The sequence below is a fragment of the Ranitomeya imitator genome, chromosome 1 (assembly GCF_032444005.1).
Source record: "Ranitomeya imitator isolate aRanImi1 chromosome 1, aRanImi1.pri, whole genome shotgun sequence".
Classification (NCBI taxonomy): Eukaryota; Metazoa; Chordata; class Amphibia; order Anura; family Dendrobatidae; genus Ranitomeya; species Ranitomeya imitator.
This window is the reverse complement of record NC_091282.1, coordinates 223,973,493-223,985,824: the sequence shown is the minus strand read 5'-3', so window position 1 is coordinate 223,985,824 and position 12,332 is coordinate 223,973,493. Positions and strand designations below refer to the sequence as shown.

The following is a 12,332-nucleotide window of genomic DNA, read 5'->3' as shown; positions in this document are numbered from 1 at the left end:
TCATAGTCTTGATGCCTTCAGTGTGAATGTACAATTTTCATTGTCATGAACATACAGAAAAATCTTTAGATGAGGTATTTTGAGTCTTTCGGTCTGTACTGTATGTATGTATGTATGTATGTATGTGTATATATGTATGTATGTGTATATATGTATGTATGTATGTATATATATATGTATGTATGTATGTATGTATATATATATGTATATATATGTATATATATGTATATATATGTATATATATGTATATATATGTATATATATGTATATATATGTATATATATGTATATATATGTATATATATATACTCCAAAAACAAGAAAAAATAAGGCAGCACTCCTTTTTCTTCAAGTGAAAATCTGTGTTTTAATTCAGACCCACATGGCAGGCGATGTTTTGGCTCTGGATGAGCCTTTCTCAAGCCTGAATTAAGGTCTGAATTAAAAGCCAGATTTTCACTTGAAGAGGAGGAGTGCTGCCTTTTTTCTTATATATACAATTTTTTTTTTTTTTTTCCACTTTGTCCCACTATGGGACTATCATCTTTTGCAGGCTGATTGCTTATACAGCCTGAGGATGCAGCAAAATCCCCATACTATGCAAACTGTCAGCTCTGTACTGACAGACAGTTGCTGATCATGCACTGACGACATTTGGGCACCATGGCAACAATCAAGACCCCGCGTCACGCCGCAGGGTCTCCGATCCAATGGGAGAGGGGCTGTCAGCCCTCTGCCAGCTCCCAAACGCAGCATTTAGGAGGTTAAAGTGCTGAGTGTCAGCTGTCAGAATCAGCTGACACCCGGTGGCGATCGCCCATGTGCTCAGGCGATCGCGATGACGTAATTATCAGTCCCTGGCAGTATGTCAGTACGGGGTTAACGATCTTGCCCTATGTGCAGTTATAAACTGTACCCTGACTTCTTACTTGCTGAGCAAACTTTCAGGTCATGTTGATATTAGAGAGTTTACTGCTGATATTAATACTTCTGTCTTTGTTTCCTCCACCATATTCACATGGTCCTTTGATTCATTTGTTTGTTGCACCAAATCACATCCCCACCCTGCATGGTCCCATGGTGTTTATAGTTGCATCTAATTATCTCAAAGATTAATTTGGCACTTTTGGCATAATTCTTTGTTACCTTGACCGATTTGTTTTTGTCAAATAATGTCAACCAAAGAGGCAAATGGGCCCTAAAATGATGAGATATATATATATATATATATATATATATATATATATATATATATATATATATATATATATATATATATATATATATATATATATATATATATATATATATATCTCCAATTGGCTGTCAATCTCAGTAGTTCCTCATTTAAAGCAAAGACATAATTCAACTTTTCCAAGATATTTAAAGGCAAAGTCAACTTGGTGTATATAAACATCTGCCCAATTACGATTCACAATATCAAAATTCCAAAAGAAATGATCAGTTTGTGAATATTTCCTGAAAAGTTGCATACAAAGTTTATATTCGAAACAACTTGTTAAAAGTAGAGTTTGTAGACCTGGAGTCAGGAGGAATAATTATAAGTTGTAAAGACATCAATTATATACCGTAATTGAAAATGTCAGCTTCTGAATTCCTGTCTTTACAGTATCACTTGCTGCCTGCTTACTATCAATACCTCCTAATAGCAGCTGTCACCATTCTCACAATAACAGAAAGTCTGAGACTCTACCTGGGATACATTGGAAATTTGCAAGAGAAGGTAAGTTATATGTGGGGGATCACAGGCACATGTGTAGCATTGATTGATGAAACAAGGCTTGGATAAGTAATAGAAGTAGTAGAAATGTTATATGTGTAGCAATCATGTATAGCAATCACTCTAAGGCCGGCCTCACACTCGGCGTTGAAAAATACGGTCCGTATTTTATGGCCGTAATACGCTCCAAAATTAGAAATACGGTGGTCCGTAAGAACTCCGTAGGCAAGGTGTGGTCGCGTATTTTGCGCATGTAATGTTGCGTATGTAATCCGTATGCCCACCGTAATGCGTATTTTTCACGCAACCTGACAAAATGGACATATAACGGTTTTGGCGGCTGAAATTGATTTAAATTCCCCTCATCAACTCTATTTAAGGCCTCTACAACAGGTGTCTCACTCCCATATGGTCATTTTGTGGTTTTGCAACTGTTGGAGTGTTGTTGTAACATTTGGACCATGTCTGACCTCCTGCACTTCACCCCAACGCAGCGTGTTTTGTTTAACTGGCTATTGTCTCGTCTGTTTGGGCACCCATACCCTGTGATTGTGGATCCGCGAAGGAGGAGCAGAAGAATGTGGGTGCATCCTCTTCTGACTAAACGCGTCACTAAAGGCCATTTTCATCGGCTATATACAGCTCTGCGGGAACATCCAGACAAGTTTTATCTCTACTGTCGCATGTCTATACAAACCTTTGACAGATTGTTGGAGATATTACGCCCAGGAATAACATTTCAGGACACAAGGCTGCGCAAAGCCATCTCTGCTGAGGAGCGTCTTCTCCTCACGTTACGGTATGTATTCTCCATCCTCACATACTGTATGTTCTTTTTTTCTAAATTTTTCTTCTTTTTTAAATTTTTACCCATAATATGTGTACATTAAGGCCAAAGCAGATGTGACAACGTGACGTAACTGTTATATTTCAGCACCTTAAGGCCATTTTTCCCTTTTCAGTGTTAATTTAGTAGCCCACAAATGCAAATATGATTGTGCTTATTCATGTTTTGTGTGCACTCTTGAAACAAACCTAATTTGTGTTTTTCACTTACAGATTTCTGTCCACTGGATTGTCCTTTGCGGGTCTCCACCTTGAATTTTTGATTGGCAGCTCCACCATTTCTGGCATTGTGCGGTTAACCTGTCGCCAAATATGGGATAGACTTAAGGACCTTGTGATGCCTGAGCCCAAACAGGCTTATTGGCTCCAAATAGCCCGTGGGTTCAAGGTCAATTGTGACTTCCCAAACTGCATTGGAGCGGTGGATGGGAAACATATTAGGGTACGTAAGCCGCCGAACTCTGGCTCCCAATTCTACAACTATAAGCAGTTTTTCTCTGTAGTTCTGTTAGCTGTAGTTGACAGTAACTACAGGTTTATAATTGTAGACATTGGGGCCCATGGACGAACTGGAGACTCTAGGGTCTTCAATTCGTCTATAATGGGTCGGCGGCTACGTGAAAACCAGTTAGACTCCCACCACCACAACAACTCCCAGGCTCCACTGCAGAAGCACTGCCTTTTTTTTGGTTGGAGATGAGGCCTTCCAACTCACCAGACACGTCATGAGGCCTTATCCCCGGCGCAACCTGGACCACCGTCGGAGGATATTTAATTTGTGCCTTTCTAGGGCACGCAGACTGGTGGAGTGCGCCTTTGGTATTATGGTGGCCAAATGGCGTGTCCTACAGACTGCCACGCAGCTCAGTGAGGCTACAGTCAATGAAGTAATCAAAGCATCAGTAATTTTGCACAACTATACCCGCATACATGATTGCATCTCAGATGGTAATGATGAACACATGTTGCGTAGTATCATTAGTCCAACACCACATGGCCCACCTCCACGCCGTCCCCTTTCTGGTATCAAAGTTAGGGATGTATTGACCAATTATTTTGTTTCTCCTCAGGGTTCTACTCCCTGGCAAGATTATGCTGTTTCTCAGTTGTGATTTTTTTTTTTTTTTGTGAAAGATATGTTTTTGTAATATATTATCAACCACTGAAAACGTACTGTTTTTTTTACTTAATGACCATATGTTTGTTTTCTGAATATGTGTGTGATGCAAAAATGATTAGTCTACAAACATCAATTGGCTTTTTTGAAAACTTTTTACTATCTTTGCAACTTTTTTTTTTTTTTTTGTTTTTAACACCATATTTTAGCCATATGGTTTTTATAAGCCTTTTTTATGGGTTGCTTTATACCAAGGATCCACAACAAAGTGGAAATGTTTAGAAAACACAACATTAACATGGTAGCCAGCTACCAAAACAAAAACCAAAAAACAGAACAAAATTAAAGATCCCTGTAAGTTGGTGGGGGAGATGTTGCCAGCTCTGGGTCCTGGTCTGGGGGCCTTTGTTGGGCCGATGGCAGTTCATCCTGTGAGGATGCAGTGGCTTGTGGCCCAGAATACTGGCCTTGTCCATATTGGCCAGATGTGTGTTGACCATAAGCCAATTTGGCTCTGTGCATCATGCTGAGGTACAGATTGCCTTGCATCATACCCCAACCCAAAATGGCCATGTTGTCCAAACCCAGGTTGGGACCAGCCAACATCACTGGGTCTGGAGAAGTGGCCATATTGGGATTGGGGGATGAAGCCTGCCATTTGGTGACGGGCACAAGGGGGCATTCTTTGCGTCTGGAGGAGAGAAGGTTTTTCCACCAACATAGAAGAGGATTCTTTACGGTTAGGGCAGTGAGAATCTGGAATTGCTTGCCTGAGGAGGTGGTGATGGCGAACTCAGTCGAGGGGTTCAAGAGAGGCCTGGATGTCTTCCTGGAGCAGAACAATATTGTATCATGCAATTATTAGGTTCTGTAGAAGGACGTAGATCTGGGGATTTATCATGATGGAATATAGGCTGAACTGGATGGACAAATGTCTTTTTTCGGCCTTACCAACTATGTTACTATGTTATTTGGTACTCTAATGGCCTTTGTAGATTTTGGGATGGGAGGGGTTGCAGCAAATCCTGATTGATTTGGCTCCTGTTGAGGGAATTGAAGGCGCAAGAGGTTGGTTTGGCCAAGCTGCCTTCGCTCCAGGTATTCAAAAACCTCATAGGGGTTATTTGGAGGAGTGCTTAAATCAATCAGGATTTGCATACACCCTCTCACACGTAGCCTCACCTCACAGGGAAGGGGTCTAAGGTATCGGGCAAGGCTGCGGGCAAAGGCCTCCTCGCCATCATCTGTGGCTGCCCTGGCCAAATAGTTGAGGACCCCAGCATCAACATCACTTCTTCTGCATTCAAGCTCTCTCCTTCGCCGGGATCTCCGTAAAGGCCCAGCTGCCTGTGGGGATGACACCAGTGGGCCTGTAGGGCTGTTGCTGTGGCCATGTTCCACAAGCCTTGCCACATCATGTGCTGCTGAGGGTGGTGGTGCAGCATCTTCATCACTTGCTGCTGCCTGCAGTGATGATGCTGCTGATGGGTCCTCAATGATGCATGCTGATGCAGCCACAGAAGGTCCTGCAACCTCTTCCTCCACACTTACAGGATCAATGATGGGGTCTGATTCTGATCCGGTTTCCCTCTCTGTGAGGTTTGACTGTGTTCTGTTAAGAAAACAATAAAAGGAAATTATTCTTTTGACATTGTTTAATTAGACATCGGTGTGCAATATTAACACACACACAAAAAAAAACAGCAGCACAACATCTCCTTCTCTACTCCCCTATTATCTCATATTCACACAAGAATATACAAGATTTGTCTTGGAGAGCCCCACAAATGTAACAAACACTATCACGACACATCATAATGTGGCATACCATTTCAAGCTACACAAAAACCAGGCACAACCACCTCTTCAAACAATCAGATAACATGCAGTAACAACCCATCCAACAAAACACTGCCTGAACATCTCTAAACTCGCATACTACATTCTCACCCATCCCTTGTTGAAGCTTGGGATGCTTGGCGGCCAGGGTCCTCTCTCCTCCAGGACACTTTTTGAATTTATGCTTGTTTACATTATTGTTTGCACTATATTGACACATCCTTACATGGAATTTGCAATGTCATAACCCTAATCCACAAAAAAGACTAAGATTTAGTTTCATTACAAATGTGTAGAGTGGTTTTTACTTACTGCCTAAGATCCATACTGGCATCCAAAAAGGAAAGACTGTCGTAATATATATACTTCCGCTTCTTCAGTGGGGCTGCTGACCCACTCCTAGCCCGCTGCTGTCTTCCCCGCCGGTATTGGTCCCGGATGCTGCGCCATCGTGTCATAACATCATCCACTGCAATTACAAGGGCACAAATAATGTTCTATATCATTCTGAACATAGCTTAGTCCAGTTGTCAGACATATTTGTAATTTTTTTAAGCAAAAAGTTGCTATAGCACAATAATTTCCATGGTGAGTCAGATGATAAAGGGGTTACATGCAGAGGGCTATATATCGCCAAAAGGTAATAACTTGACAGTATCAGACTGGTAGAGAGGGGAGAGAACCCTGTTCTTGCAAACATACATTAGGTAAGATGCTAGGATAGGAAAGGAAAATGACTTGTGCTATAATGAGAATAATGCTCAAAATTATGTAAAAATAAGACAAGGGACAACAACCCTCTGGACGGGGTATGAGGCCAAGAAAATATTTAGCAGGGCAAGATCAACATGAACTATGTCCAGAAACACTTTGGCATGTTCCTCAGCTTTAGAAAATGACAAATAAGGCCATAAATGACATATAAAGATAAGAAGGATTGCTCAAGTAATCATGTAGGGAAAGCATCTTTTAAAGTTAAATCTTGTGAATACATGAGTGTACTTACATAGACTTGTCTGCTCCGCACGTGGCCGTTGGGCATAATCAGGGAATAGTAACCCACAGATGGCCCTCCAAGCTGCCTCTTTCCTGGCCTGGTTGGAGTAGTTGGGATCCCGCTGGTCCCATATTTCAGGCCTTTCTTGGACCAGGATGAGGAGCATATCAACATTGATGATGTTTGCCATGCTGCTTGGAACTCTGTGGAGGCGAGCACCAGACTTCCGGGATGTCTGTGTGGCTTTTTGAGCTAATTAGCATGTCTGAGATTCATGATTGTGGGCTTGGCTCAATTCCTTGCACCTGGTGATGTCTGGAGATGTCTGGCGTATTTAACGCAAGTCACACTGTTGGTCCGTGTGTAATCCGTATATTTATTCGGATTCCCATGACAGCACTATGAGAGAGGGGATCCGCCCTTCAGGAACAGGAAACCTACAGATACAAAAGGGCGGTACCTCTCCCTATGCATCAGTTGGTTTCCTGTTCCTGGAGGGACAGGATCCTACAGATTTCATCTCGTAAGGAGCCCAGGCCGGCCGGTCGAATCTGGTAGCGGGGGGGTCTCCTACCTCGACCGGTGCGGAGAGTCCTGGAGACGCCACGGTGGTACAGGCTGGATTGCACGTCAGTGGCGTTGGCAGCAGGGAGCAGGGTCCGGAGGATTCCTTGTCTCCAGAAGCCGGCGTTGGTAAGAGTTCTTTCCCCCCTCCTGGGTCGGGCGGCGGCGGTGGGGTGCGGTGGTGTGGTTGCGGCGTCGGAAGTGGAGCGCCGTCCGGAGCACTGCTGGGCATTCCTGGCATCCTGCATCGCTCACTGAGCGTTTCCGGAACGCTGGGGCGCCGGGGGTGGAGCCGGTAGGTGCTTCCGGTTCACGGGTTGACTGTGCATGCGCGGTCATTCCAAAATGGCGGCGCCCATGGTCCGGACGCCGGTTTTTCTGTATTACCACCGCTGACCTCCAGCTGCAGCCTGATCATCAGGGGCCAATGGGGAGCACGCCAGATGGCCTGCTGACCGGAATACAGGGGGATATAAGCAGGTGTTGGCGATAGAACCCTGCTTTTGGCCACAGCTTCATCATGGCAGATGATGGTGAGCAGCAGCCTCAGCTTCTGGATAAAGTGCGGCAGGAAGCCGTAGGGAAGGAGATCAGAAGTGACCAGTCCAGCCGTAAAAGCTCGTCCAGGCAAGGATCTAGAGCTTTGACTGGCAAGGAGCCCCCTCGTGTTCCGGTACCTCTTTCTTTGGCGTACACTGGTAAGTGATCTACGTGAATGTTCACTCAGTGACGCGGGCCCCTTATACTTTGTCATTCTAGGGGAAGAGAAGTGCAAAGTTGAAACATAAGGAGTGTGCCCTGTGTGAAGTCCCTTTACCAGATTCTTACCCTAAAAAATTGTGCGCCTCCTGTATACAACAGACGGTGAGGTCTACAGGAGTGGAGGGGTTGAGTGACATCAGGCTAGATAGATGGATCTCCCTTATTGTCCTCCCCTAGGTAGCGGAAGAATCTGCTTCTACGGCTAGTCTAAAGGAGATGATCCGTATGGAAGTTAAGGAATCCCTGCGGTCTCTGTCCCAGGCGGGAAGTTCAAAACAGAGAGCTTCGGTGATCTCAGATTCTTCGGAGGAAGATGACGAAGCTTCTTATGGCTCAATTCTCTCTTCCTCGTCATCAGAAGAGGAATCTGGCCGATTCTGTCTGCCTCTGGACCGGGTGGATAAACTAGTTAAGTCGGTCAGAAATACGATGGGCCTGGAAGAGCCTAAGACTCAGCTTTCCCGTCAGGAGCTAATGTTCAGCGGCTTGGAACACAAGAAACGCAGATCCTTCCCGGTGAATGATAAGATTCAAGACCTGATTCTCCGGGAATGGAAAAAACCGGAGAAGAAAGGTTCTTTGCCACCAGCTTTAAAACACAGGTATCCCTTTGAGGATGCGGCTGTGGACACCTGGGACAAGGCCCCTAAATTAGATGCTGCAGTGGCAAAGGCATCTAAGAAAGCAGCATTACCTTTTGAGGACATGGGGTCCCTTAAAGACCCTCTTGACAGGAAGGCGGAGATCTTCCTTAAAGGTACGTGGGAGATGGCAGCCGGATCCCTGAGGCCAGCAGTGGCTGCGACTTGTACAGCCAGATCCCTAATGGTCTGGCTGGAACAATTGGAATCCCAGCTTAAAGAAGGCGCTTCCAGAAGTTCTATTCTAAGTGCGCTTCCAGTGATTCAGGATGCTGCGGCTTTCCTGTCAGACGCGTCGGTGGACTCGGTCAGAATGGCGGCCAGAGCAGCAGGACTCTCCAACGTGGCTCGTAGAGCCTTATGGTTGAAGTGTTGGTCGGGGGATATTCAGTCAAGATCCAAGTTATGCGCTATCCCATGTAAAGGGGAATATCTCTTTGGACCAACCTTGGATGAGCTGCTCGAAAAGGCTGGGGATGATAAGAAGAAATTCCCTAATTTGTCATCAGCTTCTTTCCGGCGTCCATTCATCAGGAGGAGATTTGGTCGTGGAAGAAAGCGCGCATCCTCACCCTCTAGAGAGAATTTTAGATGGGAGGATAGACGCAGGAGAGGTACGGGTTACATGTTTCGCCGTTCCTCAAAATAACGTAAGAAACCAGACCAATGACTAGCGATCCCTGTGGGAGGGAGATTGTCAGCCTTCTCTTCCGCATGGACTAACATCACAAATAGTGTCTGGGTCCGAGGTATTATATCGGAAGGTCTAAAGTTGGAATTTATTCACTGGCCTCGGGATAAGTTTATGCTAACCCCCTTACGTTCCTCCACTATTGAGCAGACAGCCTTAGAGTCAGAGGTCATGACTTTATGCCTTAAAAATGTACTGATTGAGGTTCCGGAGTCAGAGAGAGGAAGAGGATTCTACTCTCCTCTTTTTCTGATTCAAAAACCAGACAAATCATTCAGGACTATTATTAACCTTAAATCCCTTAATGAATACCTGGTTAATACTACCTTTAAAATGGAGTCAATCAGCTCTGCAATAAAGATGTTGTTTAAACACTGCTTCATGGTAGTTGTGGACTTAAAGGATGCATACTATCATGTTCCTATCCACGGAAACTTCCAGAGGTTTCTACGTGTGGCGGTGTCTATGGGAGGTATTGTTCGCCATTTTCAATTTAGTGCCCTTCCTTCGGCCTCTCAGCATCTCCCCGTGTATTTGCTAAAATAGTTGCGGAGGTCATGGCGCACTTACGTGAATCCGATATACTCATTGTCCCTTATCTGGATGATTTCCTAATAGTTGGGAACTCAGTAGACCATTGCCTTGCTCAGGTTAAAACAGCTATATCTAGGCGCTAGCGAAGTGGATTAGGGAGGCTATCTCTCTGGCTTATACTGCAGGTGGAGGTCCAGCTCCGCAGAATCTGAGGGCACATTCCACCCGCGCCATGGCTGCATCCTGGGCTGAAAGATCTGGAGTGTCGATCGACCAGATATGTAAGGCAGCTACGTGGTCATCCCCTTCCACCTTTTTCAAGCACTATAGGTTGGACTTGCGCTTCTCTTCTGATCTCACCTTCGGGTTAAGGGTGCTGCAGGCTATAGTCCCTCCCTAAGGTAGTTTACATCTCTGTAATTCTCTCGTAGTGCTGTCATGGGAATCCGAATAAAGCATTAAGCTACTTACTGGTAGCGGCATTTTTCGGAGGCCCATGACAGCACCCTTAGTTCCCTCCCTATTCACGTGGGGGTTGCACTTCCTATAGTATATATAATGAAATAGATTTCACGTGTGGTATATAGTTCAATATGATGGATTATTTTTGTACATAAACTGTATATATTGTGTATTTGTGTGCTACTAACCGCGGTAGTCCTCTCAGGCTCTGAAATACAACTGATGTATAGGGAGAGGTACCGCCCTTTTGTACTGTAGGTTTCCTGTTCCTGAAGGGCGGATCCCCTCTCTCGTAGTGCTGTCATGGGCCTCCGAAAAATGCCGCTACCAGTAAGTAGCTTAATGCTTTCTCGCCCCATAGACTTTCATTGGCGAATTTTTTGCGCAATACGGTGACAAACGCAGCATGCTGCGATTTTCTACGGCCGTAGAAGGCCGTATAATACGGATCCGTAAAATACGGCAGATAGAAGCTTGGCCATAGAGATGCATTGTACCGTGTGCAATCCGTATTTTCTGCACCTCTTACGTCCGTAAAACTCGCTAGTGTGAAGCCGGCCTTAGATGTAGACAAGGCTGAGAGGTGTCTATAGCGTCTGAGCTGCAAGGAGATGTGATATGCTTGAATAAAGGAAGTTTTCCAATTTTTTTTTTAAGAATCTCCCAGATTTTTACTTCCTTATACTACCATGGAAAAAATGCAAAAAATGACTTTATGGGAATCTGCATATACTACTCCAAAATGTCTTGTCAGGTTTCTAGACATTTCACTCCAAGGCCTCATAGATCAGGATCTGCTTATAATAAATATAAACTTTAGTTAAAAAAAAAAAAAAAAAAAAAAGTACAGAGGGCAAAGTCGAAAGCTAGCACCATGGATTTCTAGGAGGCAAGGGTCACATTCTGACCTAATGACGGTAGTAAAGCTGCTAATGTAGTGATGTAACTACGTCTTGTGTCCAGAGACCAAATGAGGAATAAGTCTCAAGCATTAGAGGATGAAAACGCAGTGCACAATGATTAAAAAAGCAGCTGTTTTAATTGTTGTATTAAAATGTGCTTAATTGATAGTTGGCGCTGTATCTTTTTTTAATTTTTCCTTATTCACGTTCTCTCTTAGGTTCCAGAATTGTCCGGGTTTCTGCTCTTGACGTTCCTCATACAGATGCCGCTCATACTCTTCCTTTTAACAGATGAACAGATTGTGATTTTACCCCTGGAGTTTGCAGTTCATACAATTTATATCATTTTTCTTAACTTTGAGCTATTGGTGTCGTTCTTTGCTCTGAAAATCATGACACAACAACTTGCTACTCAGTTTTATTTACAGAGTACTGATGATTTAGAAGCCAAAGCCTTAACTTCTAAGGTGAAGACACAACAGAGCACATACTTTATGACAGAACAGCAAAAGAAGAACGCCTTGATGTACTGAACATGTGTCTTATGCTCTGCTCACATCATGCTTGAGGCTCAGAATTGAGTTTTAGTACTTTGCAGCATTTTTTTCACACCTGCTATAAGCTTCTGCAAAGTAAGAATGCTTTAAAAAATGGAAATGTTTATAGTTAATTTTAATCAATTAATAAAATGCAAAGATGAATGAACAAAGGGAAATCTAGATCAAATAATTGGTGTGAAAACCCTTTGCCTTCAAGACAGCATACATTTTTCTAGGTACACTTGCACGCAATATTTTTTTTTTTGTAAACTTATTTTATTGAAACATTTTTCAGAATAAACGCTGTAACATACAGTCATGTATATATAATTGCCTAAGGGTTTTTCCGTCTGTCTGTCTGTCTGTCTGTCTGTCCAGGAAATCCCGCGTCTCTGAGTGGTCTCACCAGCTGCCTGTCATGGCTGCCGCGACCAATCAGCGACTGGCAGAGTCCGGAAGAAAATGGCCGCTCCTTACTCCCCGCAGTCAGTGCCTGTCGCCTGCATACTCCCCTCCGGTCACCGCTAACACAGGGTTAATGCTGGCGGTAACGGACCGCGTTATGCCGCGGGTAATGCACTCCGTTACCACCGCTATTAACCCTGTGTGTCCCCCAACTTTTTACTATTGACGCTGCCTATGCGGCATCAATAGTAAAAAATGTAATGTTAAAAATAATAATAAAAAAAACCTGCTAT

The 12,332-nt window shown here is 43.9% G+C and overlaps 1 protein-coding gene across 2 annotated transcripts in view; it reads left to right on the top strand.

The window, feature by feature from the left end:
• The window catches only part of LOC138657696 (transmembrane protein 17B-like), a 37,562-nt gene extending 25,598 nt beyond the window's left edge, over positions 1–11,964 (top strand). The window contains exons 3-4 of one of the 2 annotated variants that reach the window (XM_069745392.1): positions 1,630–1,743; positions 11,314–11,964. In XM_069745392.1, coding sequence (XP_069601493.1) covers positions 1,630–1,743; positions 11,314–11,628 — 429 coding nt within the window. In that variant the 3' untranslated portion in view covers positions 11,629–11,964. The remainder of the gene's footprint in view (positions 1–1,629; positions 1,744–11,313) is intronic. The other variant, XM_069745393.1, reaches the window with a different exon arrangement.
• The last annotated feature ends 368 nt before the right edge of the window (positions 11,965–12,332 follow it).